Source organism: Rana temporaria, chromosome 6, assembly GCF_905171775.1.
Source record: "Rana temporaria chromosome 6, aRanTem1.1, whole genome shotgun sequence".
NCBI classification, from domain to species: domain Eukaryota; kingdom Metazoa; phylum Chordata; class Amphibia; order Anura; family Ranidae; genus Rana; species Rana temporaria.
The window spans coordinates 193,229,786-193,256,590 of NC_053494.1; the positions used below are offsets into that span (position 1 = coordinate 193,229,786).

General features: G+C 43.9%; 1 protein-coding gene across 1 annotated transcript in view; it reads right to left on the bottom strand.

Annotated features, from left to right (window-relative positions):
* ARHGAP15 (Rho GTPase activating protein 15) overlaps nt 1–26,805 on the bottom strand; it is a 721,117-nt gene that overhangs the window by 134,312 nt on the left and 560,000 nt on the right. The window contains exon 11 of the mRNA XM_040358038.1: nt 21,402–21,536. Within this exon, the coding sequence (XP_040213972.1) occupies nt 21,402–21,536 (135 nt within the window). The remainder of the gene's footprint in view (nt 1–21,401; nt 21,537–26,805) is intronic.

Consider the following 26,805-nt stretch of genomic DNA (forward strand, 5'->3'; position numbering starts at 1 on the left):
GTGGGGACTTCACAGCATTTTTTTTTCAGTTTTTTGGCATAGGGTCCCTCTTTAAATCCATACCAGACTATCATTAACCACTTGAGCCCTAGAAAGGATTTGCTCCCTTCCTGACCAGGCCATTTTTTGCGATTCGGCACTGCGTCGTTTTAACCGACAATTGCGCAGTCGTGCGACATTGTACCCAAACAAAATGTATGTCCTTTTTTCCCCACAAATAGAGCTTTCTTTTGATCATCTCGCAAGTTTTTATTTTTTGCGCTATAAACAAAACATTGACAATTTAAAAAAAAAAAAAACAGTAGTGGGCCAGATTCAGATCATTCAATTACAATATGATTAGTGTCGCAATTATATGCGCTATAGTATACGGTCAACACAGAGGACAAGGGGGCACTTTTTACGTCTCGAGGAAAATAAATTTCACCTCCAAATACGGAAAGCTTTCTTCACAGTAAAAACTGTGAAAATGTGGAATAGACTCCCTGCAGAGGTGGTTCTGGCCAACTCAGTAGATTGCTTTAAGAAAGGCCTGGATTATTTCCTAAATGTACAGAATATAACGGGGTACTAACATTTATAGGTAAAGTTGATCCGGGGAAAATCTGATTGCCTTTCGGGGAATCAGGAAGGAATTTTTTCCCCTGCTGTAGCAAATTAGATCATGCTCTGCTGGGGTTTTTTGCCTTCCTTTGGATCAACTATGGGTATATAATTGGGTAAATGGGATCGTATGATATTATTTTTATTATTTTATTGGTTGAACTTGATGGATTTATGTCTTTTTTTTCAATCTGACTAACTATGTAACTACCGGTATATTTTATTTATTTATTTCAGGTACTTATATAGCGCTGTCAATTTACGCAGTGCTTTACATATACATTGTACAGTCACATCGGTCCCTACCCTCAAGGAGCTTACAACCTAAGGTCCCTAACACACATTCATACACATATTAGGGTCAATATAGACAGGAGCCAATTAACCTACCAGCATGTCTTTAGAGTGTGGGAGGAAACTGGATTACCCAGCGGAAACCCACGCAGGCACAGGGAGAACATGCAAACCCCAGGCAGTTAGTGTTGTGGTTGGTATTTGAACCAGCAACCCTTGTTGCTGCTAGGTGGAAGTGCTAACCACTACATCACTGTGCTGCCCGTTATATGCAACTATGTAACTACAGTGAAACCTTGGATTGCGAGTAACGTGGTTAACGATCGCTTCGCAATACAAGCATTTTTTTTTTTACTTTCAATAGTTTTTTATTGAAATATCAGCATGGAGAAAATCGACAGAAATACAGGTAAAACATCCACATAATAACTGCTGGAGTAGTACAGAAAATGACACATTGCATATCTAAGATAAAAAGGTCCACTGCGCCCACAATGGATCAACATCAACAGGGTCGGCTCCGGTAGGGGGAGAAGACCCCACACCCAGTGCTGGCCCAGACATTGTGCAGCCTGGTACCAAGAATGAAATGCTGCCCCCCCCAAAAAAAAAATTACGCCCACCAAAATGCCCCCACATCCATTATTTTATATCATGATAACTAAAGTGGACCTAGCATGGCTCTATACATGTATATAGGAGTATAAAAAGGACCTGTTATGGCTCTATTCATGCAATTAACCCCACAGTGGAGCGGAGAGCGGAACGGGAGGAGCGGTCGGGCGGCAATTAGCCCCACAGTGGAGTAGAGAGTGGAGCTGGTGGAATGGGATGGCGTGCATGCAGGAAATTTGCTGCCCCCCTGAAAGTGCTGCCTGGTACAATGGTACCATCGGGTCCCATGGTAGGGCCGGCCCTACCCACACCCCCAGCACCCCTCACGGGATCTAGCTGTGCTGGAGAGGAAAGGGCCCCCCCCCCAAGCAGAGCACAACACTAAGTGCATACCTGCAAAGTGACAACAGTGGTGGAGAATATGAAAAAGAGCGAGGGGAACGGTAGAACAAAAATTAAAATGCCCAACAATAGTACTATGCCTAGACACTTGAGTGGACTATCAGAGGAAAGAGACAAAACAGCGTGTCGGCATACATGAAGCAGGAGATGTCAGATAAAAGGTCTAGACGTCGCCCGATCTGCTATCAAGACAAGAGCATTTTTGTTTTTAAATTCATGACTCTGATTGCGAGTGTTGTCTCGCAACACGAGCAGGATCCAAGCCACATCGGTGTGCAGTACCTTATTTGGCCAGAGGTGCGGGGGGGCGCACCAACAATGAACCAACAATGCACTAGCTTAAAGGAACCTATTTAGAAAATAAAAATCTAACCTTTACAACCCCTTTAAAGCAACCGATTTAGAAAAAAAAACGAACCCCTTTAACATTTAGTCCATTTTTGCCAACTGCAGCTTCCCTTTTGTTGCATTTTTTTTTATATCATATGTACAGTATGAACAGCCCAAGTTTGTGACAACTTTATTTTAATGTCTTCCAAGTAGCCACATCAAAAAATAAAAAAGCTGAAAACGGGACTATGAACATAACTTGCCATTATACTGTAAATATTAAACAAGATGTATGTAATCAAGATAACTTTTAGCAGGATGCGTGATTTATTGATGCTGATCTGCTTGTAAATGATGACACAAAGCATTCGCTTTAGCTGCTTAGGAACATGTGCAAATTGAAGCTGGCTGGACACGACTTGCAGACCTTGACATCTGCTACTGAATTCATGCTTGTGTTCCTGGCGCCAGCATCCCTGTGCTGGCTATCGAGGTTACGCCTGTGTTACAAGGGTGGGGTGGTGGTGGGGGGGAGGGGGGGGATCTCTCTGTTCCTCTACTTTCTTTGACCTTAATGCAACATGCACGCTTAATTCTTCTCTATTGCCCTCGTTGTTATATTATTATTTTTTTCTTTGTTAAAGTTAGTTTTGATGTATCATTTATAAAGTGGCGGAAATCCAGCTGCAAGTCCTCTAAATACTTTGCTCTGATAAATGGTGTTCTGCGAGTCAAGAGGTTTCATTAATATATGGATGAAGTTTCTGGCGCAAGCTCACAGGATTTCCCAGGGCTAAGTGTTAATGTTTTTCACATCGGTATTGGTTGCTTTAATCTCCGCGGTCAGCCGCAACATTTGAATTCTAAAGTAATTCGCTGGACAAGTTGTTATTTGCATGATGAACAACGTCGCCCCGACATAGGTCGGTTAAAGCTGGATTTACACAGTTCTGTCCCAGCTATGAAAACTGCTAGCGTGAAAACCAGATCCAGTTTGTTCTGGTGCTAGGATCTTGGCGCTGTGTGCTCTCAGCACAGGACCTGGATGCTTTTTGTGGAGGAGGGATCGGAAAGTGATTTTGGCTACATTACTTTGTATGTGGAAGCAACACATATGCATGTGCAGGGGGTGTGGCAGGTGTGCCTGGGCACACCCTTATCACTATGTGTGTTGCAGATTCACCATACTGCCCAGGCTTCCCCACGTGTTGTCCCCCCCGACCATGCAGTGCTGTTGGCTTCCCTCCTCTCTTTGACCTGGGAAAACCTGGGTGTGCCAGGTGTGCCTGGGCACACCCTATTTCTAAGTGTGGTGCAGATTCCCCATACTGCCCAGACTTCCACACGTGCTGCACCCCCCCCCCCCCCCCCCCACCATGCAGTGCTCCTGGCTTCCCTCCTCTCTTTGACCTGGGAAAACCTAGGTGTGCTAGGTGCCTAGGCATACCCTATCACTATGTGCCTAGGCACACCCTATGTGCCCCCCACCATGCAGTGCTGCTGGCTTCCCTCCTCTTTTTGACCTGCGAAAACCTGGTTGTGCCTACGTGCTGCCCACTCTCCACCAATACGTCAAGACGTATTAACATAAAACACGCCCCCATCACATACATTTGAATTGCGCGCCCTTACGCCGCCTAAGTTACACTATGCCGCCATAATTTACGGCGGAAATTCTTTGAGGATACAAAAAAAAACTGTAAGTTACCGCGGCGTAGCGTATCAGAGATACGCTATGCCAGACGGAAGAATGCACCACGCTATGTGGATCTGCCCTTATGTTTTTGTTTATCACCCAGTCCACCTCTCTGTTACCCTGCTTTGTTACCAGCTATCAACACGCTAAATGTAACCAGTTTCTATATACTGGTTCATTTTGTATAATATTTATTTGTACTTGACATATCTTGCTTATTGTCGATTTGTTCTTTTATAGTATCTTGATTGTAACATGATCTTCCAAATAAAACGTTTGTAATGAATAAATTAGATCACCCAGGGGACCCCACTTCTTTGTTTCTACTCAGCTGTCATCCATTGGATCTGTCATTTGTGGGCGATTAGTTGTTGGGAGAGAGAATCATGTTAGCACTTTGTTTTTGAGTGTTGGTGGGCATCATGATTATTATTTTTTATTTTTTTTATTAAAGGACTTGTCAAAAAGCTGTGTCATTGTTTTTCTTTACACTTTACATTTTTTTTTGTGAATGAGTAGATAGTACCCCTAAATTATTTACATGCAGGGCTGGTAACTGGGTGCCCCCTATTGTTAAAAGGTGGCTTCCAGATTCTGATAAGCTCCCTCCTGCAGATCCCCACAACCACTAAACCAGGGCAGTGGGAAAGGAGCATGTGTCCTCATCCACTTGGGGACAAGTTGCCTTGCCAGGAGGGTCTACCCTGGCAAGGGGTCCCCATTATGTTGAGAGCATGTGACCTGGTATGGTTCAGGAGGGAGAACACACTCTTGTCCCCACCTGTTCCTGGACTACTAGGCTACATGCTCAGATAAGGGTCTGGCAAATATGTTTTTTTAAGTGGGGTCCCTGTTCTTTTTTCTTGATTTTTGCATGAGATTCCCCTTTAAAGTCCATACCAGATTTGAAGGGTCTGGTTTAGAATTTGGCAGGGGAAGGGGGGCTTTTTTTTGCGTGGGGTCCCCATTTTTTTCTAACTATCCCTAGTTGCTTTCTTTTAGTAGATGAGGATTTCCAGTCAGCAAGTTAATGGGGCCAGTTGATGTCACTGGATGCTAAGGGTGTAGGAGGTGTTGGAACTCAATGCTTCCATAACAACCATTGACAGCAGAGGAAGAAATCTATCTTATACAGTAACAAGAAAACAAATCAGATACTATCTATGAAATTTGGCTGGAAAACAAGTAAAATTCAATCATACTTAAAGGTTGAAGTGGGTCTGTGCTTTTCCCCACACAGGGCAAAGCAACAGGTTTACTTTAATACCAGTCCCACCTGCAGCACTCACTTTCCCTGACTTGTTCATTCCCCGACTTAGTTGGGGTAGGGGTACACTTTAGTGTGGGTAGGTCAGCCACACCTTGTGACCTTGGACCTCTGGGAACCTGCCTTCTGACCTTTGACCTTTGGGGAGGTCCCTGTTCCAATTCCTGAGTCCTAGCCATATTCTTCAAGTGAAAACCCTTAACCCTAACACTACCCCTAACCCACAACCCCTAACCCCTAACCCTAAACCCTAAACCCAACCCCAAACCTAACTCTAACCCTTATTCTTCAAGGGAAACCCCTAACCCTAACCCCTTAACCCCAACCCTACCCCTAACCCACAACCCATAACCCCTAACCCTAAACCCAACCCCAACCCTAACTCTAACCCTTATTCTTCAAGAGAAACCCCTAACCCTATCCCTAACCCTAACTGACCTTTGACCTATGAACTTTAACCCTAAGTGCATCTCCACTTAGTGACTCTCCCCACCCTAAAACCAAACTTGCACCTATAAACCCCCTGTACTGCAATACTCAAACTGGAAAAGGGAGGATTACATTCAGAACCAGATAGCCCTACTATATACTACTGATTTGCAGTGTTGTCTGAACATGCTGGCAGGAGGGGAGAGAAGACGGTTGCCCACTGCTCATTCAGTGTCCAATCAGCAGGCTGGAATGGACCAGGCTGCACCGTCAAGTAAAGTCTTATACCTGGTTGTGCTGTCTAAAAAGGAAACCTGGGTCACAAGTCAGGCTGAACATATTAGAATTGCTTTGTTCAGAAAAGAACATTTGGAGTATATGTGTTGTGTATATGTGGAATTCAGCTTAAACATGTTTTTCCAAAGCCGCCACCCATGATGAACTACACAAAAACATCTGAAAGCCAGGCACAAAGTGTCCTAAAATGTCTCTAAAGTACAAATGTTTGGCACACCTGAAGGATGCAGCAGATGTTCCTGACACGTGTATGGATGATGACTAGAGAAAGAAGAAAAATCCTCTCTGATGAGGACTGGATGACCATCTTCTTTCCATCTGTTTTCAGAGAAAAGACTAGAAAAGTTAAACAGTCTCTCTGGGTGTAAATGACAACAAGACTGGCCGTATCCCAGACACCAGGGTGACATGGAACCTACAAAACAGACTGGCACCTGGAATTATCGGGGTGCTCAGTGACTACAGCTGCTCCCTTCCTCTCTGCAACATCCAGATGGCTCTGATCAGTCTGGCTCCTGAAATGTGTATAGCTTTGTTCACTCCTGATATACCCAGAACAATGGAACATATCTGATAAAGCATTAGAAGGATGGAGTATTTTTGTTGCCTATAGAAACAATCGTTCTTCCCGTTCCAGTGGCGGGACAAAGTCCTCTGGCACCCAAGGCAGGGATGCCAATGTGCACCCCCAACGGTTTAAAATTTAGTGCCACTTAAACTCACATGAATTTAAAATGATACAAAAATGAAAATTTAAGGTAAGGGAGTTAAGGTGTTAATAAAATAATCAGGGTTATAATTCATTATATTATTACTAATTAGGATTTATACATTAATTTATGATTTGTCCCTTTTGTAAAGGTACTTGAATCGTGTTTCGGGTGTAAAGCATTTTTTTTTTATTTGTAAAGAACGAACACAAATTTACAAAGTTTAAATACAACTGTAAGGCCACTTTTACACGATCGGACCGTTCAAATCCGCCTGTCAGTTTTAAAGCCGGACCTGAATGGCCGCTCCATGCAGTCCTATGGCGCGTCGGACATCCGACCCCCGCCAAAATCGGACGGATGGCAATACGTCCCCATCCGTCCATGGCGGATCGGATCGGGTGAGATCTGATGAAAACGGACATGCTGTCCATTTTCATCAGATCTCCCCATAGGAGACAGCGGCGGTCCACAAGCCCCTCCCTGCTCAGTGAGCAGAGAGAGAAATGTGTCATCCGCCGGCGCTCAGCAGAGAGATCTCCCACTGAGCTGGCGGGAGCTGGCGGACTCCGTAGCGACAGAGTCCGTCTGTGTGGAAGAGGCCTAGGTTTACATACAAGCAAAAATAATAAAAAATAAACAAATAGGAAAAAACAATGTACAAAAAATCAATAAAGAGAAGAATGATAGGTTTCTGCCCTATCGTATTCGGCAACGGAGAGCTGTCGGAGAGATTCACTCGGTCTCTGTTGTAGTATGAGTTCCCCCTAAGGCTGGGTTCACATATGAACCGCATGCATCTCACAGCAGGGGTCCAGTGCGTCCTGGTTCATTGTTTTAGGCCATATTTTAGCCCGAATCTTTACCTAAAACGGACAAAAATAGGCACGTTTTTGTGCAAAGCGCATTGGAGCCGCTGCGGACATATGTGGATCGGCTCCATCAGGGGTCAAGTCCTGGAGAAAAAAGTGTGGAAACTGCCACCCAAGATCCACTCCCCCACCAAAAAAATAAATAAATGGATACGCTCATATGCATAATTACTAAACCGCAAGTTCTTTCTAAATCCCGCGATAACTCGTGGCAGACCTCCGCAATGTCTCCTGGGAACAATGACAAAAGCTCCCAGGAGACATTGCGGCATCGAGGAAGTGACGGAATACCCGCACACTACCCGATGAATCCATATACAGGAAGCGGCCAGTAACATAAAGGATTACTAAGGTTCGCCTGCCCCTGACAGTGACTCGAGCTGGGCATCGCCGCTTAGTGAAGGATTGGCTCGGGTGGCTCGGCTACTCTAGTCCTGCAAAGAGAACTGAGTTCCTGCTGTGAAAAAAGTGCAGGAACTCTGTTCCCACGCGTTCCCGCAGGACTTGAGCCCTGGGCTTCATAGAGAGACAGTCAAAATCTCCTGCTATTGAGAATTGGATGAAGGGGAAACCACATCCAATTCGCAATGGTGTGAACCTAGCCTCAAGGTGGTCACACCAACAGTGGGATTGAGTTACTGAAACTGGAGAGTGCAAAATTTGGTCCAGCTGTGCATAAAAATCAATCAGCTTCCAGGTTTTTTTTTTTCTTTTGTCGTAGCTTTAAGTGGTTGTATACCCAGATTTTACACTTTTACCTGTACGTTTAGGAGATATTTCCCACGCATGCAGCCGCTGACGTCAGCTGCGCTCTGCATGCCCCAGCTGAAGGTCCGGCAGCGTTGCCGGACCTTGCCAGGAAGAAAACTCCATCGTGGCTCCGGCCACTCACAGCGCTGGAGCCGCGAATCCGGAACACACGCCGAGGGCAAGATGTCAGCTCCCTCAGTGTGGACCGGGCTCCGATACGGGGGCTTCGTTCTGAGGTAAGTATTTAATAATGCGCTGTATACTAGCTCATTATGCCTTTGCCTTGCAGGGTTTTTTTTCCCTGTTTTTTTTTTTATGTGCGGGTTTACTACCGATTTAATTGAACAAGCTGAAGTTGGAAGCTAAATGGTTTATATGCAAAGCTGCACCAGATTTTGCACACTCCAGTTTAAGTTAATCATCAACCCCATTGAGCCTTCATATAATAAAGTAATTTGCTTGATTTGCACTATGAAATTATCAGCCCCTGATATTTACTGGCAGTTGTAAAAAAAATCACAGGCCCGGATTCAGTAACAATTGCGCTTTTTTTACGGAGGCGCATGGCAATGTTTTTGCCCTGCGCCCCCGCATTTTTTTTGCGCTGCCCTCGATTCACGGAGCAGAAGCACCGTAAATTGCGCGGGCGCGCCGGCAAAATGCCCGGCGTAAGCGCGCGCAATTTAAATGATTCCGTAGGGGGCGGGAATCATTTAAATTAGGCACGTTCCCGCGCCGATCGTACAGCGCATGCTCCGTCGGGAAACTTTCCCGACGTGCATTGCGGCAAATGACGTCGCAAGGACGTCATTTGCTTCAAAGTGAACGTGAATGGCGTCCAGCGCCATTCACGAATCACTTATGCAAAGTACGTAAATTTCAAATTTCGCGACGCGGAAACGACGGGTATACATAACATTGGCTGCCCCTGCTAATAGCAGGGGCAGCCTTGCGCAAAAACCGCCATACGGAAACAACGTAAATTGCGTACGCAGGGCTCGGCAATGTTGTGAATCAGTGTTAGTATGCAATTTGCATACTATACGCTGAGCACAACGGGAACGCCACCTAGCGGCCATCGCAAGAATGCAGCCTAAGATATGCGGGCATAAGAGCCTTATGCCGCGCATATCTTAGGCTGCAGTCGGCGTAACGAGGTTCCTGAATCAGGAGCATTCGTTACGCCAGGGCAAGTAAGCAATTGCGCTGTGTAACCTATGGTTACACAGGCGCAATTGCTTCTTGAATCCAGGCCACAGATTTTTACAAACTTTCAGTAAATTTACTGGTGGTTGGCAGCCCTGCCAGGGGGGTGGGTGAAGGGGGGGTCAGGATGAGTGAAGGGGGTGTCAGGGTGGGCGATTTTGTGACCAAGCTATATTGCTTACCTGTCCATGTTCCCAGGCAGGATTATCTGGATTTCTGAACTGCCTGAACATAACTCTAAACCTTTTTGAAAAAAACGGTCTACATCTAACGATATCAAACAGATTTTTCTTGCAGCTCAGCTTTAAAACCCTTCTAAATCAAACAAAATTAATTTATCCAGCTTTGTTTAAATCTAGAATCTTCAAATTTACCTATGTTTGATATTTTTCCAAAGTCTTTGTTCCTTCTTAGTGATATTCCTCCATGGCTGGTATTTGTTCATTTCTTGAACAGCATTTCTTTGTCTCTGAACAGTGGGGCTTTCACCTTCAGTGGCTCCTTCGTAAGGGCCCATTGGGGTGCAAAGATTTATTGTATATGCAGTAAGCCGTTCATACACAAAGACACCTGTGCAAGCCAGTTGGCTTCAGTCAAGTCTTGTTTAACATTTAATTATGAATATAATTAGCATGAGTTAGGAGACAGGCCAAGCATCTGCAAGAAAATTTAGGATAGGGGAAAAAAAAATCACACGAAGAAATTGCAAGTTTAGTATTTTTTCCTTTTTTTTGCTGCATACCGCACATTTTGTATCAGTATGAACTTCTGTGAGTGAACTTTAAGTTTAATACTGACTCATTTTGTGTCAACATTTTTGATTAATTAGCAGAATAGCATGTCAAATCATGCTGAAAAATTCAGTGTTGATGGTGTGTTTAATATTTCAATGAATATTATAACTTTACTCACAAATTATAAATACATCAGTCTAGCTGTTTTAGAACAAGGACACAGGTTGAGTTTCTTAAATTGTATGCCCAGGCATTACCCAAAGATATCCCTAAACCCTCCTAATTCTCTAGGGCATATCCCAGAGTATTTTGTTTCTTGCATCTTGTTCCTGTAGTGAGAGACAGCTTGCTGGGAAATCAGTTCCTATTGGTGCAGACATGCCCCCAGAACTACAGTTCCCAAAAGCCCTTTTTCCACACTTATAGGTATATTCTGGTACGTTCGCGTAACTTTGCGGCGGCGTAGCTTAAGGAATTTAAGCTACGCCGCCGTAAGTTAGCGAGGCAAGTACATGATTCACAATGTACTTGACTGCTAAGTTACGTCAGCGTAGCCTGAATCGGCGGGCGTAAGGGCGCCTAATTCAAATGTGTTTGAGGGGGGCGTGTTTTATGTTAATGGCGCTTGACCTCACGTTTTTTACGTTTTTTTTCAACCTACATTTCCCAGTGTGCATTGCGGCTAATTACGCCGTACGGGCCTATTGATTTTGACGTGGACGTAAACGACGTAAATCCCGATTCACGGACGACTTACGCAAACAACGTAAAAAAATCGAATTTCGACACGGGAACGGCGGCCATACTTGACATTACTATTCCAACTAGGGCCTAGTTCTAACTTTACGCAGCCTATCTCTTACGTAAACGTCGTAAAAGTACTGCGTCGGCCGGGCGTACGTTCGTGAATCGGTGTATCTCCTCATTAACATATTCTACGCCGACCGCAATGGAAGCGCCACCTAGCAGCCATCCAACATATTGCAATCTAAGATAGGACGGCGCAAGCCATCCTATCTTAGATATGTTTAGGCGTATCTCTGTTTGAGCATACGCTTAAACATAAGTCGGCGTAGATTCTGAGTTAGGTCGGCTTATCTACTGATAAGCCGGCCTAACTCTTTCTGAATCTACCTAATTGTGTGTAGACTACATATTTTTTTTTAAAAAATAAATAAATGTATGCATTTGAAGGAAGACAACGATGGGGGTTAGGCAGAGCTCTGTAGAGCTGGAGGAGTTTTAGTGCAGCAAAGACACTAGGGGAAATTCAAAGAAGCAATTACAACACTTTTCTGATAGTATGACCTATTTAAAATACCTGCACCATATCCCAAAATCACTGTGGCCAGGTTTAGTAGCTTTACCATCATGCACAGAAAATGCAAAGTGGCGCCATGGATGCACTAAAGTCAAAAAGAATCACCTGCAATTTGTTGATAATGAAACTGGAGGAAATGAATGTGGTTGTAAAGGCTGAATGTAAAAAATCTTCAGCATGCAGCCCCTCCCCCCCAAAATACTTACCTGAGCCTGACCTCAATCCAACAATATGCCCAATTGCTAGTGCTTTCCCGACTCTGTGCCTCCTCGTTGGCTCCCGTTGCTGTCAATCACAGCCAGTGAAGAGGGAGCAGGGAGCGTGGCTTTGGAGCAAGCATGCACGAGTGCCCCCATGGCAAGCCACTTGCTATGGGGGTACTTGGCGGGGGGGTGGGGCCAGGAGTGTCAGCGGGGGACCCAAGAAGAGGAGGAACAGGGCTGTTCTGTGCAAAAACCATTGAACATGTTTGTTATTTAAAAAAATAAAACATTGGAGCCTTTAGTATCACATTAGGATTGACTCTAACTTGGCATACAGAGACAGGCAGAGTGGTGTTTTGAGTTATTTCTTGTCTCCACCACTTACCCACCTCTGAGCATTGTCCCTTGGTTCAATCCCCTATTTACTGCTCAATACCATCCTTTTTATAGATTACAGAACCTAATATTATTTTGTGGTGTTGAGTAATTTGTATAGGATGTGTGAATAACAATGAAGGCCGTACAATGGATCCCCTGCAGTCAGCAACAATAGATCTCCCCAGCAACAATATAACCCCTGCAACCATATACCCCCTAACAACAGTTTATCCACCCCAGCCAGTGCCACAATAGAGCTCCCAGCAGCCAGCATCAGTAGATCCCTCCCTAAACAGTAGATCCCTCCCAGCAATAATTGACCCTCTCTGCAACATTAGAGCCTCCCAGCAACAATAGATTCCCCAGCAGCCAGCATCAATAGACCCTCCAGCACCCCCTCTAACCCCCCTTGTCATATTCAGTGCTGGAGGTGCCGGAACTGTATCCGCCCTGCTTTCTGCTTATTAAAATTAATTATATAGGATTTATATATAGCCAACAGTTTGTGTAGTGCTTTACAACATGAGGGCAGTACAGTTACAATACGATTCAATACAGGAGGAAGCAGAGGGCCCTGCTTGTTAGAGCTTACTGTACAATCTAAAAGAGAGGGTCATGTGATAAAGTACAAAAGGTGGAGAAAAAAAGTACAGTAGGCCAGGAGGCAGCATTATACACACATATATATATATATATATATATATATATATATATATATATATATATATATATATATATATATATATATTCTCTCTATATAATTGTTACCATTGGTCGGTCACATGACAGCCACACACCCTCATAACCTCTCCTCGCACTGACTTTTATTGTAAAGAGGAGTAGTGATGACCTTGTGTGTGGTCAGATCCTAGTCCTTCCAAACCCACCTGAGAGAGCCTGCCAGGAAGTTATCACTTGTACTGGGCCAATCAGTGAGCCACCAAAAATTTCCCCACCCTGAAGCCTTACACAAGGTGTAGAACACTCCCAAATTCATCCCTAGTGAAGAGGAGGAGGTGTGTCTGACCAGGTCTGATTACTGATAGCATTGGTTCTAACTATGGTGCCTATTGGACTGCACAGCCATATTTAAACATCCTCTTTACTTTTAAGCACACACTTTACAACAGGAAGTGGGAGGGAATCTCTCCAAGTGAAGAACATCTCCTGGAACCTGAGGACAGTAATGGGGCACTGGTGGGCTAAATACAGTAATTGGGGTGCTGGGGTAGCTGAAGACAGTAATGGGGGGCATGGGGAGAGCTGAGGATAGCAATGGGGGGCTGGGGGAGCTGAGGCCGGTAATGGGGCACTGTGAGGGGGGAGCTGAGGCCAATAAAGGGGGCTGGGGGGACTGAGGACATAATGGGGCGCCTTGGGGGGAGGAGCTGAGGACAGTGATGGAGAGCTGGAAGCTGCTTGTGGAAAATAATGAGCCACTGTTGGGGGTAAGCTGAGGACAGTAATGGGGTCACTGAGGACATTAATAGGGTCACTGGGACTGATGACATTATTGGCAGGGCTGAGGACAACAGTAGGGGCCTGAGGACAGGAATTTGGGCCCGGGGACAGTAATGGGGTCCTAAGGACAGTAATTGAGTCATTGAGGATATTAATAGGGAGGACTGAGGACGTTATTGGGGGGTCTGAGGACAGTAATAGGGGCCTGAGGACAGTAATTGGTTCACTGAGGATATCAATTGGGGGGCTGAGAACTGTAATTGGGTCAAGAAGGGACAAATTGTGGGGGCTGAGGACAGTAATTGGGTTGCTGAGGATATTAATTGGGGGGACTGAGAACAGTAATTGGGTCGCTTAGGACATTATTGGGGGGGGTCTGAGGACAGTAATGGAGGCAAGAGGACAATAATGGACCTGAGGACAATAATTGGGTCAGTGAGGATATCAATGGGGTAGCTGAGGACATTATTGGGGGGGATTGAGGACATTATTGGGGGGGATGAAGAACCATAATAGGTGACAGAGGAAAGTAATGGGGGTCAGAGGACTGTGATTGGGTTACTGAGGACAATAATGGGGGGAGAGCCTCACCGATGCCCTAGCCTGTTTAGTGCCCTACTGGGGGGGGGGGGGGTTGACACCATGTTTTACCGCACCTGGTGACACCAACCCTAGTGACGTCAATGCTCTATCCAAAACTAAAAGAAAGGTTGAATTTAGATACACAAAAGCAAATGTTTACTGAACATGTGATATGAAAATGATGCCATGGAAAGAAAAATATATGGTTTACATCATAGTAGTTTTTGTGGAGAGATATTTAGTTTCTTTTGGTTCTTCCCTCACCATAGTCTATAACAGGGCTCAAAATTTCAAGTCCTGAGCTACTAGCCAGGCCTCAAGATTTACTCGCCACCAGTTGCCCCACCTAATTGATACACTACACTGCGCCTAATTGCACCCGTAAACACGCCCTCATAGATTATCTCATGGAATGACAATGTTTTATGCAGAATCAAGTTACAAAATTAAATATTACCAACAACAACTTTAACAAAATGGGACAGGGCACTGGGGGCAGACCAGAGGGACAGGCCACTGTGGGCAGACCAGAGGGACAGAGCACTGGGGGCAGACCAGAGGGACAGGGCACTGGGGGCAGACCAGAGGGACAGGGCACTGGGGGCAGACCAGAGGGACAGGGCACTAGAACTGGGTCTCTTCCCCATTCTCTTCCTGTCTCCTCTGCAACTCCCATCCATCCTCTCTCTCTCTCTCTCCCATTCATCTCATCATCTCACTTTCTGCTCTCCAGCTACATTGGTCGGGGCCCGGGGGAGGGGGGCAGGCTCAGAGAGGTCATACTGTTGGGTCCCATGGCTTAATGAGAATTGTAAGTAGAGCACCTGTGTACTGCTCTGCCTGTGCGCGGCTCACCAGACTACTTTTCCCGAGCATGCACCTTTCCTCTTCGGCCGCCAATCTCATCGGGACTCTAAGTGTAGGCACAGATTGGAGGGAGATTGGTCATGCAACCCTGTCATCAATTTTGAGGGCTGGTCTATAAGATACTTTATATAAAAATAGTCTCATTAGAGTCTGTGCCCTCGGCAGTATTGTATTGGCCTCATTCTTATCCAGAAGGTATGAATGACGTGAGATTTGTTGAAAGTGTCTTATAGTGAGATTGGCCTAATGTTTCTAAACTACCGCAGTAGTTGAGAAAATGATCTTAGCTATACAGAGTTGAAATTGCAGTTATTAAACTTATTTTTACACTTTGAATACCAGACTGCAGTCATATGTCAAAGTCAACTGCAGGCTGACACAGCCAAACCCAACTCGGTTGGCTACCATTCGAGAGAGGTATATATTACATAGGCATTTTCAGCTGGCACAACTGTGTAGAATATAGCAAATTATATTTTAAACAGAACGAGTATTTGTAGGAATAAATTAACATAATGAACAATGGATCAAAATAAAATCAACCAGTGCAAACAGATATTTTTTGTTCAGAAGACAAGGAATCCGGTGACACCAACTTTTACCGAGTTAAAACTTTACCTAATATTTTGTTTAGAGAATGCTGATGTCTTTGTAGGTCTCAGGTTAGTACTAGAGGCCGCATTTAAACCTGACACTTCAATAGCCGAACAAGACACGCAAACCACAAATATTTTTTTTTTCTTTATAAATAAGCATTTGAGTGTTTTCTGCCAAATCAGGAATATAAAACATTTGTGAAATATATGTCAGATGTTAGCTTGCTGCAAAAAAGATGTTTCAAATAACAGGTAAATGGAAGAAATCGAACCTAACCCAACGTTTCTGAAAGTTAACGTGTTTAATATTATGTATATGATAAAGAGATAGTCCACTTTCAATAAGAATCATGGAAACGCTATTTCTTTTTAACTGGTGATTGACGGTGGTGACCCCATCGTTTGACCTTATCTATTTGGTTCCACTAAAGGTTGCTCACTTAGAAAAGTATATGTTAGCCTAAAGAGGATTCACACCCTAGAAAGAAAAAAAAAATAAGTCAGCAGCTACAAATACTTACACTTAGGCCCCGTACACACGTCCGAGGAACTCGACGAGCAAAACACATAGTTTTGCTCGTCGAGTTCCTTGTGAAGCCGCCGAGGATCTTGGCGAGCCAAGTTTCCCCATTGACTAACGAGGAAATAGAGAACATGTTCTCTATTTGGCCCGACGAGATCCTTGTCGGTTTCCTCGGCCGAAGGTGTACACACGGCTGGGTTTCTCGGCAGAATCCTGCTCCGATCGAGTTTCTGGCTGAATTCTGCCGAGAAACTCGGTCGTGTGTACGGGGCCTTACCTGTCCAATGATCCAGCGCTGTCCTCACCCAGGCTGGTTCTTCTCCGATGTTCGTGTCCACGGCGCAATCTTGTTTAGTGAGGGAAACCTACTGTGACTCCTTATGGCTTCATAGCTGGCTTCCAACTGCACATGTGTGAGCCGCACTGTACTGAATGGTTCCTCAGACGTCTTGGACCTGTGATGTGTCCCAAAAAGCTGCAGACAAGGGAGGGGGGGCCCGAAATATCGCTTGGATTTCATAGGTGATCTGTGCAGAAGTGGGAGCGGGTACTTGTCAAAACCAGGTGCCCACTGCCCCTAAAAAAATTAATGAATGAATGCACCTACACAAACACATCTAATGACAGGAAATCTGTACTGATATCAAGTTTTGTTTTTGTGTTTACATATGCTCAGGGCTTTTATTCATGGGGAACTTGGGGGGACTCAGTTTCACCACCTTTGGCTCAGACCCTTTGGTGCCTGCTCACCACAATCACTTGTAAACACAGAAGTCTGGTTTCTGTGTTTACAAGTGACAGCTTTGTAACCCCCTGAACTCTGCACTCTGTATGTAATGCAATTCTGGTATTTAATGGCCCTTTAAGACCCTTCTACTGTTTGTGAAACCCGAACGGGTCGTGGTTGAGTTCCTGCACCTATTTTCTGAGAAAAAAAGCTCTGCATATGCTTTAAAGCTGAAGTTTTGCATAGTTACATTAGTAAAGCTTAGAACAATGTAAACCAATCAGCCATAACATTAAGATTACTGACAGGTTAAAGTAGCCCATAGATAATTTATTTATTTCCGTTCAACCTTTGAGTGTGTGGCTCTGTCCTGCTGACAGTGGGAAGGCTTCCCCGTCATCTCAATACACTGATCAGCGCTGCTGCCTATAGCCTGTGGCGATAAACAAGCAACAGAAATCTAACAGGGTGGTTGTACAGGAGTCAATCGGTAGATTGACATTTGTGCAGCCACCCTGCCCATACATGGATCCAAATTCAGCTGGTCCTTGCTAAACCAGCCAATTTCGATCCAGGTATGGCTGGCTTTAGTGAATATCATAAATTATCTCGACAATGACATCTGAAAGTTGGTGGGATATATTGGGCAGCAAGTAAACATGTTGTCCCTTAGGCTGATATGCTGAAACCAGAAAAATGAAACAATACAGTTTGTTGTGTATGGGGCTGCGTAGCTACAGATCGGTTAGGGTGCCCATGCTGACCACAGCTAAAAGCACCTACAATGGGCACATAAGCTTCAGAACTGGATCATAGAAAGTGACCTAGTCTGAAGAGGTCTAGTGGTGTCCATGCATCGACAGGTCAAGGCTGTTTTGGTGTCAAAAAGGGGACCTATACAATATTAGGTGGGTGATCATAAGGTTATGGCTGATTGGTATTACAGTAGTTTGCATGTGTCAGACCTGGTTCAGTGAGTAAAATGAGGACCTTAGTTCAGTAAGTAAAAAAAGTATTTGATTCCCTACCAACCAACAATAATTCTGGCTCCCACAGACTAGCTACAGTGTGTGCTCATGTGATACACAGATTAGTCCTGTCAATTTAAGGTGCTACAATCAACAACTCGTTATGTGTATAAAGGACACATGTCCACAGAATCTCTTTCTTCCATTCAATCCCACCAGCATAGGCAAGACCAAAGAGCTGTCAAAGGACATATGGGACAACATTGTAGACCTGTACAAAGCTGGAATGGGCTACAAGAACAGCAAAAAGCTTGGTGAGAAGGAGACAACTGTTATGTCGCGTACACACGATCGGTTAAACTGATGAGAATGGTCTGATGGACCGTTTTCATCGGTCAAAACCGATCGTGTGTGGGCGCCATCGGTTAGGTAACCATCGGTTAAAAAAAAGGCAACTTGTTTTAAAATTAACCCATGGATTAAAAATCCACGCATGCTCAGAATCAAGTCGATGCATGCTTGGAAGCATTGAACTTGTTGTTTTTTTTCAGCACGTCGTTGTGTTTTACGTCACCGCGTTCTGACACGATTGTTTTTTTTAATCGATGGTGTGTAGGCTGCGACGGACCATCAGTCAGCTTCATCGGTTAACCGATGAAAATGGTCCATCGGTCCATTCTCATCAGATGGACTGATCGTGTGTACGCGACATTAGAGTGATTATTCGCAAATGGAGGAAAAACAAAATAACCATCAATCACTCTCAGCCTGGAGCTCCATGCAAGATTTTGTCTCATGGGGTAAAGAAGATCATGTGAAAAGTGAGGGAACAGCCCAGAACTACCCAGGAGGAGCTTGTGAATGATCTCAAGGCAGTTGGGACCACAGTCACCAAACAAATTATTGGTAGCAAAATACGCCGCTATGGATTGAAATCCTACAGCGCCCACAAGGTCCCCTCCTCAAGAAGGCACATGTACAGGCCCTTCTGAACTTTGCCAATGAGCATCTAAATGATTCAGAGAAGGATTGGGAGAAATGCTGTGGTCAGATGAGACCAAAATGGAGCTCATTGGCATTAACTCGACTCGCCATGTTTGGAGGAAGAAAAATGCTGACTATGACCTTAAGAACACCATCCCCACAGTCAAGCACAGAGGTGAAAACATGATGCTTTGGGGCTGTGTCTCTGCTAAAGGTACAGGCCGACGACTTTATTGCATTGAGGGGACAATGGACAGGGTCATGTATTGTAAAATTTTGGATGAGAACCTTCTTACCTCAGCCAGAACACTGAAGATGGGTTGTGGATGGGTCTTTCAGCATGGCAATGACCCAAAACATACCGCCAATGCAACAAAAGAGTGGCTCAAGAAGCACATTAAGGTCATGGAGTGGCCTAGCCGGTCTCCAGACCTTAATCCTATAGAAAGTTTATGGAGGGAGCTGAAACTTCAAGTTGCCAAGTGACAGCCAAGAAACCTTAAGGATTTAGAGAAGATCTGTAAAGATGAGTGGACCAAAATCTCTCCGGAGATGTGTGCAAACCTGATAACCAACTACATAAAGCGTCTGACCTCTGTCCTTGCCAACAAGGTTTTCTCCACCAAGTACTTAGTCATGTTTTGCTTGGAGATAAAAACTATTTTTACTCACTGAAACTGCAACTCAATTTATAACATTTGTATCATGTGTTTTTTTCTGGATTTGTGATTGATATTCTGTCTCTATCATTTAAAATACACCTATAGGCCCTTCATTTCTTTGTAAGTGGGCAAACTTAAAAAATCTGCAGGGGATCAAATAATTATTTTCCCCGCTGTATTTACATTGGTCCAAGCTGGATTAATGTAACTCTGCAAAAATATGTATACTTAAAGGGGTTGTAAAGGTTTGTTTTTTATTTTCTAAATAGGTTACTTTAAGCTAGTGCATTGTTGGTTCACTTACCTTTTCCTTCAATTTCCTTTCTAAATATTTTTTTTCTTTGTTTTCTTTGACTGAATTTCTCACTTCCTGTTCCTCATCAGTAAGCTGTTCAGAAAGCTGTTCTAAATGACTTTGATGATGGTGGAAAGCTTACTGAGGAGAAACAGGAAGTGAGAAATTCAAACAAAGAAAAAAAAACATTTAGAAGGCAAGTAGAAGGAAAAGGTAAGTGAACCAACAATGCACGAGCTTAAAGGAACCAATTTAGAAAATAAAAGATGAAACTTTACAACCCCTTTAAGCTTCAGCTTGAAATGGCCTTTAAACCTAGCCTCTTGTTGGCTTATTTGAATACACCTCAGTTACATTGTAAAAAGATAGGGCCAGATTCACAGAAACAGTACGCCGGAGTATCTGCTGATACTCCGGCGTACTTTCAAATTTGCCGCGTCGTATCTTTATTTGTAATTCACAAACAAAGATACGACGGCATTTGGCTAAGATTCGACAGGCGTATGGCTTCGTACGCCTTCGGATCTTAGGATGCAATACTTCGGCAGGCCGCTGGGTGGAGATCGCGTCGTTTTCCGCGTCGGGTATGCTAATTAGCTGTTTACGGCGATCCACGAAGGTACGCGCGTTCGTCGCATTCTCTTATGTAGTCGCTAGTCAGCTTTTCGCGTCGCAAAGTTACGGCTGCTATTTAGGTGGTGCAACAATAGACAGCCCATGTTAAAGTATGGCCGTCGTTCCCGCATTGAATTTCTAATTTTTTATTTTTTTTGCGTAAGTCGTCTGGGAATACGAAAGTACGTTACGCACGTCGCCATTCAAAACATTACGTCGGGGCGACGTCATTTCGCGCAAAGCACGGCGGGAAATTTCAAAACGGAGCATGCGGGAACGCGCCTAATTTAAATGGTCCCCGCCCCATTTGAATTAGGCGGGCTGCGCCGGACAGCTTTACGCTACGCCACCGCAAGTTTACACTCAAGTGCTTTGTGAATCAAGCACTTATGCTGAAAACTTGCGGCGGAGTAACGTAAAGGACATACGTTACGCCGCCGCAAAGGTATGTGAATTTACAAAAAAGTTGGAGGAGATAAATGTTCATGTGTGTGCATTTATAATGACAATAATTCACACTCAGAAATTGGCGAACCTTTTACGTACTGTGAAATTATTTATTTTGATTCCTATAACAAATAGCTAAAACTGTCATTTTGTTGTGAATTAGTCATGGCACCATCCAAGCTCCAGCATTCTCCATCTCATCTTCCACCAAAGTGACAAGGTGAACACCTTTTGTTAGGTCATGTTTTTGGCTTCCACCTTAAATTTTCGCCTTCCTGTATCTCACAATAACAGACAGCACAGTTCTGTCAATGTTTTAAACTCCATTCTGCTATATAAGAATGGTTTAAAGAGGAACAGAGAAAAGCAATTAATAGCATGAAATAATTTCATGCAACATATCGAATGTTCCACCTTTTTTGTCTGCCTTTGTTTAAAGCTTCGAAAATTACCGGCAAACAATCTTTGCAAAAAAAAAAAAAAAAAACGCACCAAAATAATTTTTGGCCGTACGGTTATTTCGTTTTCCATTTTGTGTACAAAGGACAAAAAAAATATTCCACTTACTTATTGCTTCTACAAACTGCTCAAAGAAGCTACGTGGGAACAGGGGCTCCGACAGCTCTCGGAAAAACATCTTGAGTGCTCCTGTGACAACGTGTATGTCCTCCCACTGGCTGTCGTCCAAATTCAGCTTCTCTTCTGGGAAAACACGGGGAGAAATGGAACAACTGGTTTTAATGAAACAATTACAAGACACTAATTATTATGTTAATGTTTGCCTACTATCATCAGCAACCGTTAACAGCCTTCTGCACCTAGAGGTTTGGTGCTGTGCTTGTTTTTTTTTTTTTTTCCTTTTTTTTTTTTAACTGAAGGAAAAAAAAAAGAGTGTTTTCTATGGATTACCATCTGTAGGAATGCAGCTGACACAAAAAAAGAGGCGATACAAAGAGACGTGGCATTGACATAACATGTCAGATACATTTATTCCCATAATGCATCAGCCCAGAAATTAGCATTAGAGCTCAACATGATTCAAAGCTATTTGGTTTTTCGAGGCCGAGGGGCTAAGAGTTGCCAGTGATGTGCCGCTCAAGGGACCGACCCAAAGGCCTGATGGAGCCAACATGAGACATATGCTAAGCTTGACGATAGAAAAATCAGCTATTGCTTTACATATGCTAGCCATGGAAGGTGCTGGGGAATTATAGGTAAGCATTGTCACATTAATTTGTGGCTGACAGCAATATCAACAAGGAAAAGGAACGGGAAAGGGAGGTGGGGGGTGGCGGTAGACAAAAACAAATCCTCTCTTTAATGATTTCAATAACGTTCTGTTTTCAGCTCAGCAAGGTAGTGTGTTGCAGAAACAATATTAGGCAAACCCCCGTTGTTCTACCTAGGCTGTGCAAATCTGCCAGGAATGATAACGTGCCAGACACAAAAATCACTCTTCTTTCACAATTCCCCACTCACGTAGAGCGAAACAGTCGTTTGAAGCTAACCTGAACCGAGGATTTTTACCGACTTGAAACCGAGAACTCAGAGACAATATTTAATTAAGAAGAATGAAACAATTATCCACTATTTCTTGGTTTTATCTGGGTGTATTCGCCGAAACATCAAAGACGCGGTAATTAGGCATCGCATCACCTCGCTATTCAGAGGCAAGTTTTGGAAAAGGAAGTATTATGCAGGGGGAAAAAAAATAACAATCGTAATTAGTTCTGGGCCTTTGAACAATATTTCAGGTATAGAAGAAATAACAAATTCACAAACAAGAAGGAATTTAAATACTCCATTAAATACTCCGCCTTTCTGACAAAGCAACTCGATTTGTACATTGTATTTAAGGAAATTGTTGAAAAAACTGAGCGTGTGGAACACAGTGGTATAGTAACTATAATAAACAAAGAACATCAACTAATAGATGGCGTAAGGGTGACTTTGGATCATGGGCCTTTATTTGTGATAGCCCCTATACCAGCCTATCACAAGCAGGCTTCCATGAATCCCTAGGGTTCCTCCAGAGTAGGGGTAATGTCAAACTTTCTAAGCAATGGGCCAGTTTATGATCCTTCATGCTTAAGGTGGGCCAGACTGTGGGCAGTGGGAGTAGAAAATGCCCCAATATCAGTGCCACATTATTGGTTTTAATGGGAATAATAGTGCCCCATTGTTGGTATCAGTGGAAGACTAGCGCCCCATTGATGGTGTCAGTAGGGAGAATGGTGCCCCATTATTAGTGTCAGTTGGCAAAATAGTGCCCCAAGGGCTAGATAAAGGCAAGTAAAGGGTCACATCTGGCCCCCGGCCACAGTTTGGAGACTGCTCCAGAGGTTTCTAGGGCTTCCTTTGAGAAATGACTGATTTATGCCTCTCAGATAAGTAACCACTCACACCAATGATCTTTTTAGCAATCTGTAAGGCCTCGTACACACTGCCGTTTTCCTCGACAGAATCCATCAAGAAACTTGGTGGCAGAGCTTTTTTGCCGAGGAAAAACGGTCGTGTGTATGTTTTTCATCCAGAAATCTGTCGAGGAACTCGATGAGAAAAAAAGAGAACAAGTTCACTTTTTCCTCGACGGGAGTCTCAATTTCCTCATTGTGTTTCTCGTTGGGTTGTTTTTTGACGAGAAACACGTTCGTGTGTATGCTAAGAAACCCGCGCATGCTCAGAATAAAGTATGAGCCGGGAGCGCACCTTCGGTAAAAGTAGCGTTTGTAATGGAGATAGCACATTTGTCACGCTGTAACAGTCTGAAAAGTTCAAATCGTCTCTTACCAAACGTTTACTTAGTAACATGAGATTAGAAAAAGCAGCTCCAAGGGTTTTGCCAGTGGAATCGAACTTTCCCTGCCGTTGTATGTGTTGTACGTCACCGCATTTGAGAACAAGGAGATTTGGTTTTGACAGTGTGTACGTAAAGAAAGCTTGTCAAGTTTCTCCACAAGCCTGACAAGGAACTCGTCGAGGAAAACGATGTTTCATTTACGACGAGTTCCTCGGTCGTGTGTACGAGGCCTGAGAGTGGGATTTTTCCCAACAACCACAAATGTAAGGAGCATTCTTCCAAGTGACCATAATGCTAATGTACTCTGAACTGTAGATATAATAATTATTTAGCAAAGGTTCCTTTGTGTTATGTTTTTTTTTAGAAAGGCTGCCCTATACAGATTAAATAAAATATATCTAAACCCAAAAATAGAAATATAGCCTACTGGAGTTTACCAATTTTTCATGTGCTGGCGTTTTTTTTCCCGTCAGATTTTGCTTTATTTTTTACCTGGTAATTCTGCAAATAACACTTCCTGTCCTTGGGTGGCTACCCTCAGTCCTGCACTGTATATCTAGAAGGAGCCATGAATTAACTGGACTACAAATATGCCTTCCTTTAAAGCAGATAGTTTGGAAAACAGATAATTAAAACCTTACGTTCCTGTTCAACTCCCAGGAGGTTAAAAGGACACTGAATTTCCGGCCGAGTCAACAGGCATTACCTGCCCTTGTTGAAAATGATCTTAGTCTAAGAAATGAAAACTAAAGCAGCCACCACATCTAAAGTCTGGTAAGCTATAATATTTAAAATTTTTGTTCTTGGGTTTAGATATCCTTTAAAGCTTGTATGACTATAATTTTGACAAATGTCTAAGATCACTCAATATGTCTCTTTTTTTCTACAGAAATCAAAGTGGCCCCTGACCCTATGCACTGAATCTCTATATCATCTGAGCTGTATAGAAAGATTGTAGCATGCACCATCTGTAAGGATAAATTAATTACTCATCATTCATTGTGGATCATTTGCATTTGAATGCCACCCAGTCTTTGTCAAACATTTTAAATGGGGTTGTAAAGGTTTGGATTTTTTTAAATAAAAATAACATACATGTTATACTTACCTGCTCTATGTAAGGTTTTGCATAGAGCAGCTTCTATCCTCCTCTTCTGAGGTGCCTCGCCGATGTTCATTGCTTTTCCCCATCATCGGGTGCACCCACATGAGCTGTGGAAGGGCGGGGAGATGGAACCAGTGGGAAACTGCAAAACCCAGAACCGGAGCGGAAGATATATATCAAAAACTGGGAAGGCCGTCACCCTGTGAGGGAGATGCACAAACGCAACAGTGACTGGTCTGTGGCTGGCTGCACACAGGTTTCCCACTGGTTCCATCTCCCCGCCCTTCCACAGCTCCCAGGGGTGAGATTAGCTTTGTGGCATGGTTGGCAGTGTGTGCATTCATCTATTCATTCTTATGGACAATTCATTATATTCAGTGGGGTAGATCCACGTAGATCTGCGTTTCTTTGCGGCTGCATAACGTATCCGATTTACGTTACGCCTCCGCAACTTAGACGGGCAAGTGCTGTATTCTCAAAGCACTTGCTCCGTAAGTTGCCGCGGCGTAGCGTAAATCGGCCGGTGTAAGCGGGCATAATTCAAATGTGGGAGAGTGGGGCATGTTTTATGTTAATGTTCTGTGACCCGACGTGATTGACGTGATGCGCCGTCCATGGAATTTCCCAGCGTGCATTGCTCCTAATACGCCGTAAATGACGTCCAGCCCCATTCACGGACGACTTACGCAAACGACGTAACTTTTTCAAATTTCGATGCGGGAACAACGGCCATACTTAACATTGGTACGCCGCACTTACGCCACCATATAGCAGGGGTAATTATACGCCGGGAAAAGCCTAACATAAACGGAATAACTGTACTGCGTCAGCCGGGCGTACGTTCGTGAATTTGCGTATCTAGCTGATTTACATATTTAGACGCGTAAATCAGCGTACACGCCCCTAGCGGCCAGCGTAAATATGCAGTTACGATCCGACGGCGTAAGAGAGTTACACCTGTCGGATCTAAGGGAAATCAGGCGCATGATACGACGGCGCAACTCAGAGATACGACGGCGTATCTGGAGATACGCCGTCATATCTCCACTGAGAATCTGGCCCAGTATCTTTTAAAATCTTATATATAGTTTAGGGTATCATATTCATTTACATTTTTTGTTCTTTGAAAAGAGTCATTCATATCAGATAGTAGGCCAGGAGGCCACCATCCCCATCTCTCTGTGCTCTTTCAGAAAAGACAACTTACAGTCATCTACATGACACAATCAGATTTCATGGAAAGGTCTATGATAAAAATGCAATATTGATTCATATGTTGACATTTAATATGCTATCTATGCACTTCCTCCTGACAAGTGATTCCCGGCCAGCACCATCTCCCCAGTTAGACCCTATAGTCCATAAGCACCCCACCAAGTCATTCGGAGCCATGGACCAGGGCCTCACCCTGCTAATTTAGATCTATTGAGCTGATAGACCATTGTACTGCTTGAACCCAGGGAGCTGAGACTGGGTGCCACAATGGCATGCTTCATTGTGGACCAGAAGCGGAGGCTCTCCTGCTTGTGCCCTCCATGCTGTCATCTATACATACAAGTTCTGGTACACTTTCCTGTCTGTAACCTCTGCTCATTGGGCTCCACTCTGTATTGGGGGGCAATTTTTAGTTATATACTGGCCTGTGTGTTACCTACTCCTGTGCCCTGTACAATATGCACTCCTGAGCCCTCATCCCTATGTGTCACACACTCTTGAACTATGCAGCTTGTGCAATATGCCCTCCTGAGCCCTGTGCAGAGTACATTCCTAAACCCTGCACCCTGTGTAATATGCACTCTGAAACCCTGTGCAAAATACACTCCTAAATCCTGCATTCTGTGCAATATGCACCCCTGAGCCCTGTGCAAAATACACTCCTAAACTCTGCAATATATACACTGTTGTTGTACTTTTTATACTCTGATCACTGCACTCTGTATGCTGGGCTATATATGACTTATACCTGACCTGACTCGTTATGTTATATATTACACTACATACTTCTGTCCAAAGTGTTTACTGGCTCAACAGTTAATGGCTGTTAAGCAGTCAATAGCTAGTTTATT